Here is an 8,805-nt window from a genome sequence, read left to right on the forward strand (position 1 = left end):
CCCCCAACTCAGTGAGTTAAGTTGAATTGGGTCAGTTATGGAAGTTATCTGCACACCCCTAATTTGGCCTTTTGATTATTATTGTTTTTTCTAACTAAAAAGGCTAATACAGAAACTCAACAAATATGTTCAATCTTTCAAGCAAGACGAAGAAAAGGAAGAAGGGCAAAATGGATCGTGGTCTGAGCTTCCACAAGACATTCTTTGTCTAGTTTCAGCACACCTCTTTGTTTGGGACCTCTTAGCTTTTCGTGCCATTTGCAAATCATGGCGATTAATTACTCCCATCAGTCGGCCACTACTACCTCTAATGGATTCCCCACATTCTCAGTCTCCATGTTTGATCTCCTTGGATAATCACACATGCAAACTTTTTCACCCAATACAAAATGACACTTATCAAATGCACATACCAGAATTGCAAGGTGCATCTATTCGTTTTTCAAAGTATGGGTGGCTGCTCTTGTCTCGAAAAGATTGCAGTATCTTCTTTTTCCATCCCTTCAACAGGATCAAGATAGAACTTCCAAGATATCCCCAAGAAGATGCATTTCAAACAATGTGCTTTTCTTCTCCTCCAGACTCTATAGATTGTTTTGTTTTTGGAATCACATTCAATGGAGCAAAATTCGGCATCATTAGGCGTGGTGAGGTATATTGGACCATACGTGAATTTATACGGGGATTTGAACCTTATGGTATATCTAGTTGCAGTCCCCTATTATACAAAGGAAAGTGCTATTGGTTAGGTCATGCAGGACGGGTGGGAGTATTTGATCTGCAAAAATACATGAGAGCACAAGATACTAATAATGAATACTTGTGTCGATGGGCATATCATTCTTCCATTCTTCTAGAAATGTTAGGTGATTCACTCCACAGAAGTTATTTGTTGGAAAGTGATGGGAAGCTTTTAGCAGTGTTTGAGCTCCACGATAATGAGCCATCTTTTTTCATTTTCTCATTAAATCTCTCCTCGATTAGGCCAAAAATGAAATGGCATCCAAAGAGAAATATGGGAAATAAATTGCTCTATGTTAGTTCTGGAGGTTCTTTCTCAGAATTGGCTGTAATAAAAGGAATGAGAAATATGATTTACATGCCAACAGTTCAAGGCAACAGTAATGTATTCTACTCTTTCAGAACTAAGAAATACCACTACTTTTGCAAAGATCATTCGTGTAGGACTTCATCTCACGGAGAAGAACCCATCAACTGCACTTGGATTAACCCTATGCGCATAGATTTGGATGAAGCGTTTGAATGGTGAGAAATAGAACTAATTAAGTTTAAGACTTTTCAAAGAGGCTTATGATTGTTGTTATGAAAGTTTAGTGGGTTAAAGATTAATTTTGTTTTCCAGTATTGTTTATGTCTATTGCTTTGCTTACGTTTTATATATATATATATATATATATACAAATATTGTATTGTATTGTAAACAATTTGAGTTCAAAGGCAGGAAGCTTTCAACTTATTGTGAAATACTGAAATTTAGTTCTTGTTACTTAGTTTTATTTTTAGATTTTGTACAATCATTTGAAATTGTTATATGTCATGTTTTCTATTGAATAATATGATATCCAAATCTTTTGGAAAAAAAGAATTTCATTATGCATTGTGTATTTAATTGGACATAAGAAGAACATGTTAACCTCACCGAACCTTAAAAAGCCATGCGAAGAATTTGGAATATAAAATCTGCCGGTCTTATATCTTGAGACCCATTTGATCGATTTAAATGGTAGACCTCATGCTATTGGTCTTAGCTTAGTCTCGTAGTGCCTCGGTCTTGGTTTTGAACTCAGCAAGATCCAGACTTCGTGACAGAATTTAATAGTGGTTGATTTAGCCATTTAAGGCCATCACTCAGCCCACTTTGACGTGAGAATGAACAAAAAGAGAGCCGCTTTAAACTAAAAAGAAATTTCCCTTCATAGTGAATATGGTCCTACTTCCAGAAGTCAAAAGTCCCTTACGAGTTACTACTTGGTGGTACTTTTACAGCATACCAGTTCTGAGGAACACATTCTGGTCTCGATGTTGACACTAGAGCCAAAACTAACTCTACATTTTCACAAATGACTTGGGAGTTATCATGATTCCTGAATCGGACCAGCCAACTTGAAATATGTTTTAGTTCATGAGCTCCAAATAACCAAAAGGAATGTTCATTGGCAAAGATAATAGAATTAATGGAAACTTGGTTCAACAAACGTAGCTTCTCATATTCTTTATCTTGGAATAAGAACATTGAATCTGATTGGGTATTTTCCATAATTATACGGTGTTTGCAAGTATAATTCATCACTTGATCTTTTGGGTAATGGGAAATAATGTATAGATAAATGCCAAGAAAAAAAAATGCACCAAATATTTCTTATCATCTAGTGGCCCTCATATCTCAAGCCTAACTATCATTCAAAAACTAGTCAATCATTCTTTTTGTTTGGATAATTTGGGTAAGTGGTGGCTCCTAAAAATATTCAAAATGTTTCCCAACAAATTTGGATGGCTGATCTTAGGCGGCTGCAGTACAACGAGTAGTTCTAGGACCATAAATTATTCCACAATTTTTTTACTATAACTCTGACGTGACAGACTATGAGTGGTTAACCATCACTTACACATGGACTCACTATTTTTTCTATATCAATCACACTTTGTCACATCACAATTCTGGTAAGAAGTTGTGAAAAATTTAGAGATTCTAGACTTTTTCACACTATCACTTGCCGATTATCTTCTCCTAATGAACACACAAGCCTTCAGAATGTCAAGAGGCTAGCCAATAGCTATATTAGCAGCATAAACAAGTTTCCTTCTTCAAAAATTGATGAATATATATCGAAGTATCCAGCAAAAAATAAATAAAGGAATACATATCAAACATTAGCATATGCTCAAATATGCAATATGTGTAAACCCAACTATGCTCAAATTCTACTTCCTCAAACTCAAGCATCTCAACATCATTAATTTCTTCTAAGGTATCTTCCTAAAAGATTGTTTCTATCTAATATACAGTCTCCTCCCTCATTAAAACTGTAAATAATTTCTTTCAAAACTATTAACAATTGCAAATACACATAAATAATGCAAATATACCATTAGATATAATTGATAGAGTAATGAAAACTGAACTAAAAAAACTACCAAAATCTTAGTTACATCAGTAGATTACATGGCATGAAAACTAAAAGCCATGGACTCCAAACTTAAGCTTAATGGTCCGTTTGGATTGAGAGGGAGGGAGAAAGAGTAGAGTAAAGTAGAGCAAATTTGACTCAAAATTAGTCTATTTTTAGCCAACTCTGCTCTACTCCCCTCCACTCCCCCTCCTTCCCCCTTTAATCCAAACGGGCCATAAAAGCCTCTATGGTACCATGGATATACAGTGGTGTAAACAAGAAATGAGACTTCTAATTTGTTTCCCTTTCTTTTAGAACAATTTCTTGGCTTCCAAATTTAAGCACAAATGCCCTCATACTTCACTTTTCAGTATGGAACTGGGCTTCGGTTTTGGAAACGAATAGGATTGGAGGCCCCTTGATATCAATAATTAAGTTAGGCAACCCAATTGCAATTCGAGTGATGCAATTCTATTTTGCCAAGCAAATTGTTGGCTTGCTTCCTCTATATGGAAGCCAAGAAATTAATTTAAGGAAAAGGAGAAGGGAAAAACAGAATGAAAAGCTTTGTCTGCTTTTGTCAATGTGCTCACTTCCTTGTCTTTTAAACCAATAAAAGGTGAAATTCTGAGTTCAAGACCCACCAGGTGCATGTGTACTTAAACAAAAAAATAAAATAAAATGATAACCTTTTCCTAGGACCAACATAACAGCAATATCAGTTTTAAATTTCTCATTCTTTTCTTTTAATCTTGACTTCTCAATGGCAAAGCATGGCATTAGATTGGCAATAACATAGTTGATATAGCTTCAAATGCATCTATAATCTGCTTTGAGGAAAAAAAATTAAAAACTAATAACTCAAAGATTAAAAATAGTACATTCAAACAACTACTTAGTTACTTACAATCCAAGAACATAACCAACAACAATTTTCTGTTTGGTCGTCCTTATACATGATTTAAGGTAAAAAATTATGTCCTCAAGGCTCAAACAGTATATACCCTCAAAGTTGAACTCATTACATTTAGGAAACTAAAATTATTTAATTTTCATAAAGTAAGACAATTGTTGGTATCTTCTAAAACAAAATATGAAATTAATTTGCAAATAGAACAATTGCAATTAGCATCTAAACACTGAACAAGGAAGTCAACACAAGACTTACGATGATTAGATCACAAAACTCACCTTTTTCTTTCTTTCTTTTTTTTCCTGCAAAGTTTATATATTCATAAAAAACAATCTAGGAAGATCCATTTGACAAAAATCAGAACTAATCACAAGTGACTAAGGATGTCCAAATCAACAAAATCCATTTCACCAAAATCACATGAAAGTATAACCAAGTTGAAACATTGAGTAGATAGAAGACAATTGTGGGAAAAAGAAAAGGGAATAAAGAAAAGAGTAGAATACCCATGGTAGCTTGTTTGAAGACTTGGTCAACCATTTTTATCTCCTCCCCCCAGCTCCCTTTGTTGAGAGAAAAGCTGAGCTTTGATCCAACGGTACACACAACAAAAACAAACCTACATGATATCAATCATCACAAGACCCCCCATAACCAAAACCATAAATATATATGAAAAGAAATATATGTAAAGTGTGTGAATAATGGCAAACCTATAAAGTGAATGATAGCACACCTGTAATGAATGATAGAAATTCTGTCAATTTGCCCAAGTTAGTTAACTTCCCCTTCGATCTCATTGTCAGCCTCTTGTTATTAAACCCTCCAGGTCTTGATAAGCATTGTCATTCTTCCCATCAAACATGGCCATAGTCCTGAATTTCCAAACATGGTCAACATAGGAGAACAAGATTTTTAGTTAAGTATTGCGAAGAACATGAGTTCTAAGAGTAAGAAGATAAGAAAACAAAATGGTACATTGTTGGACAAAGGAAACAATTAAAGGTGAAAAAAAAGAAAAAGAATGATTAAAACAAATCCACAAAGCTATCCCTCATCAATATAAGACTCACAAAGGTGATCCCTGCAGCAGCAAGTAAGATTCTCAAATAATTGAAGCAAAAGTGATACTTGTTCATAACAAAAAGAACTACAGAAATTCAATGGTCAATGGCAAATGAAAATTAATCAAGGGTAGCATATCCTTATAAGGCCCCCCAGTACAAAAGTCGGGCCCGTTTGGTATGTGTATTTAAACAATAGTTTTTAGTTTTTTTGGAAATACGTGTAGTTGAATAAGTGTGGAAATACATGTAATGTTATTTAAAAACTGAAAATATGTGTTTGAGATGATGTACCAAACGGGAGTAAACCTGTTGATTTCCAATTTCCAACAAACCATTAGCAATATCATTTAGATTATATAAATCCCAAAGCAACACAAAGAAAAGTCTACTATCAAAAAATATTTATCCATTCGAGTAGAATAAATTATTAATTTAAAAAAGAAGAATACTCTAAACTGTATTGTTTTAATCAATCAACATTAACAACAAAGACAGCACATGATAATAATTTAAACGGGGGGAAAATTGAAAAGGTCGTACAAAAACATAAACTACAAATGCTACTCAGTACCATTTCTATCAATCTACATAAGCAACAAAGGCACCAAATTAATAATAGGTTATATTTCTCAATAAACTAATCAACTAGATTTTCAATTTATTTGTTAATAAAATAAAAAATAAAATAAAAACCTTGCATGTCCTACTGCTCAATTGTGATGATTGTCTATCAAACAAGCTAGGAAGTTCATTTATTTCTGACTCTCATATTCATCACTTATCTGTACATATGGTATTAGGAATAGATAAGTCAGCAATAGAATTATTTCTTCATGGCTACATATCAGTTGAGGTAGAGGGATTTTTTTTTTTTTTTTTTTTTTGGTGTGTTTGTTATCTTGTTAAATTAAAAGCCTAACAATATCTTTAAAAGTTCAAGTTGTACTTGAGTACTCAATTCTCAAAAGTTGTTCAAACAGTATATATCTTCAAAGTTGAAATCATTACATTTGGGCAGCTAAAATTATTTAGTTTATCAGAGTAAGACAATTGTTGGTATCTTCTGAAACACAATATGAAATTGTTTTGTAAATAGAAAAATTGTAATTAGCATCTAAACATCTCAACAGCAACAATGAATGATTATGAAACTCTTTTTTTACTTTTTTTTTTTCCCTGCAAAATTTATATATTCATACTTTCAAAACAAACAAAGAAGATCCATTTCACCAAAATCAATACTAATCACAAGTGACTAAGGATGTCCAAATCAACAGAAGTCACTTCACCAAAATCACATGGAAGTATAACAAGTTCAAATACTGAGAGAGTAGATTAAAGAAGATTGTGGAAAAAAGAAAATGGAATAAAGAAAAGAGTAGAATACCCATGGTAGCTAGTTTGGAGACGTCGTCACCCATGTTTATCATCTCGTCCTAGCTCACTTTGTTAAGACAAGAAGCTGGGCTTTGATCCAACACAATACAAACCTACAGGATATCAATCATCACAATACCCTCCAAAACAAATACCAAAACCTAAATACATACACAAAGACATATATGTAAAGGGTGTGAATGATATAAAACCTTTAACATTTCATGGATGGTTATTGGACGGGACTTCAGGGTTGCTCAGCTGTTCTTTCTGCACTCTGCACAATTAACAAAAAGATAAAATGCAAGCACTATGGAACCTGATACGTACATTAAATTGAAACTATTGAAACGCTTGACATTCTTGCCTTAGATTCAATTCTTTTATGAGTTTCCACTTTTTTTTTTTTTTTTTTTTGCTAGACTGGAAAAAAACGCAATGAGTTTTTCTTGTTGATTAAATATAACAAAAACTAAGCTATTTGAGAAACCCATATATACATCTCGCACTACAAAAAAAAGGTTCTATGGCCGCGTTTTTAAAACGTGGCTATATGTCAAAAAAACGTGGCTATAGCCTATAGCCGCGTTTTTTTAGGCCACGCTATGGCCACACTTTTTAACCTGTGACTATAGGACTCACGGTCCTATGGCCACACTTTTTAACCGCGGCCCAAGACCAGGTCCTATAGCCGCGTTTAAAACGCGGCCTAAGGTTGTGGTCTTGGGCCGCATTTTAAACGCGGCCTAAGGTTGTGGTCTTGGGCTGGGTTTTAAACGCGGCCCAAGGTTTAACCTTAGGCCACGTTTAAAACGCAGCTATATACCCTTAAATTTTTTTATTAAAAAAAAAAAAAAACTTTGATTACCAAAAATTAATTTTCGGTAATCAAAAGTTTTTTTTTTAAATTAAAATTAAAATTTTTAAAATTAATACTTTCAAACTTTAAAATTTCAATTTTAAATAAATAAAGAAATTCAAAACAAAAATACAAACCCAGCAAATTCAAATTCAAACAAAAACCCAGAAAATTTCAAAATTAATCAACCACAACATGTTCTAAAATACAAGAAAACAGTACAAGAACACAAACAAAACATCTCCTTCAATGAAATCAACCCAAACTGAACACAAACTATTCAAGGAAAACAAAAGCACAAGCTCAAAAATACAAAAATCCCCATAACAAAAACACAACCAAAAAGAGTCCATATGCTCAAACAAAAAATTAATCAAAACACAATCAAACAAAAGAAAATAATTTTCGGCCATGGGTCAAAGAAAAATAAAGCAAAGAGAGATAATTTTTTGAGGCACTTTAGCTTCATTGATTCAAAATCTTCAAATCTAAAGCAAAGAGAGACTCAATCTTCAGATCTACTGCAAAGAGAGACAGAAAATTAAAGGGAAAAACAATGAACAAAACTCGAACAACAATGAACAAAACTCCATATTTTCACAAACCCATTCATATAGCATCAGCAAGAAAGAGAGAGATTGAGAGAGTTTTGAGAGAGACTGTGAGGGAGCTTCTTTTTTCCTTTTGCTAGGACCATACGAGTGGTTAAGTCTGAGGTTTCAAATTTTGAAATCTCATATATATATATATATTTTTTTTTATGGAATATTTTGGAATATGCCATAGAATATTCTATGGCATATTCCATATTCTCCATTCGGTGGGTGTTTTTTTTTTACTTTTTTACGTAAGTCTATAGCCACGTTTAAAACGCGGCTATAGACTTAACCTATAGCCGCGTTTAAAACGTGGCTATACGTCCTCCTTAAAAACAAAAATTTTTTACAAGTGCTGAACCCATTCGGTGGGTGTTTTTTTTTTTTTTTTTTTTTTTTTTTTTTTTTTTTTACGTAAGTCTATAGCCACGTTTAAAACGCGGCTATAGACTTAACCTATAGCCGCGTTTAAAACGTGGCTATAGGTCCTCCTTTAAAAATAAATAAATAAAAACACCCACCGAATGGGTTCAGCCCTTGAAAACAATTTTTTTTTTTAAGGAGGACCTATAGCCACGTTTTAAACGCGGCTATAGGTTAAGCCAATAGCCGCGTTTAAAACGTGGCTATAGACTTACGTAAAAAAAAAAAAAAAAAAAAAAACCCACCGAATGGGTTCAGCACTTGTAAACACACATATATATATATATATATATATATATATTTTTTTTTTGTTTTTAAAGGAGGACCTATAGCCACGTCTAAAACGCGGCTATAGATTTAACCTATAGCCACGTTTAAAACGTGACGTTTAAAACGTGGCTATAGGTCCTCCTTTAATAAAATTAAAAAAAAAAATTGT

The 8,805-nt window shown here is 33.2% G+C and overlaps 1 protein-coding gene and 1 long non-coding RNA gene across 2 annotated transcripts; one reads left to right on the top strand and one right to left on the bottom strand.

Annotated features, from left to right (window-relative positions):
* Window positions 1–403: 403 nt before the first annotated feature.
* LOC115952074 (F-box/kelch-repeat protein At1g57790-like) lies at window positions 404–1,270 on the top strand. The gene has a single exon (XM_031069159.1). The coding sequence runs from the start codon at window positions 404–406 to the stop codon at window positions 1,268–1,270; it is 867 nt and encodes a 288-aa protein (XP_030925019.1).
* A 2,736-nt stretch (window positions 1,271–4,006) lies between these two features.
* Window positions 4,007–6,899, bottom strand: LOC115951251. Its single transcript, XR_004083259.1, has 4 exons — window positions 6,701–6,899; window positions 6,499–6,601; window positions 4,781–4,919; window positions 4,007–4,663 (listed from the first exon to the last, which is right to left on the bottom strand). It is a non-coding gene; the product is annotated as an uncharacterized LOC115951251 (long non-coding RNA).
* Between the last annotated feature and the right edge of the window lie 1,906 nt (window positions 6,900–8,805).

Source organism: Quercus lobata, chromosome 7 (genome assembly GCF_001633185.2).
Source record: "Quercus lobata isolate SW786 chromosome 7, ValleyOak3.0 Primary Assembly, whole genome shotgun sequence".
NCBI classification, from domain to species: domain Eukaryota; kingdom Viridiplantae; phylum Streptophyta; class Magnoliopsida; order Fagales; family Fagaceae; genus Quercus; species Quercus lobata.

Bases quoted from the DNA above. Each gene is read 5' to 3' on its own strand.
- LOC115952074 (XM_031069159.1), top strand. From the start codon at position 404: ATGCACATACCAGAATTGCAAGGTGCATCTATTCGTTTTTCAAAGTAT.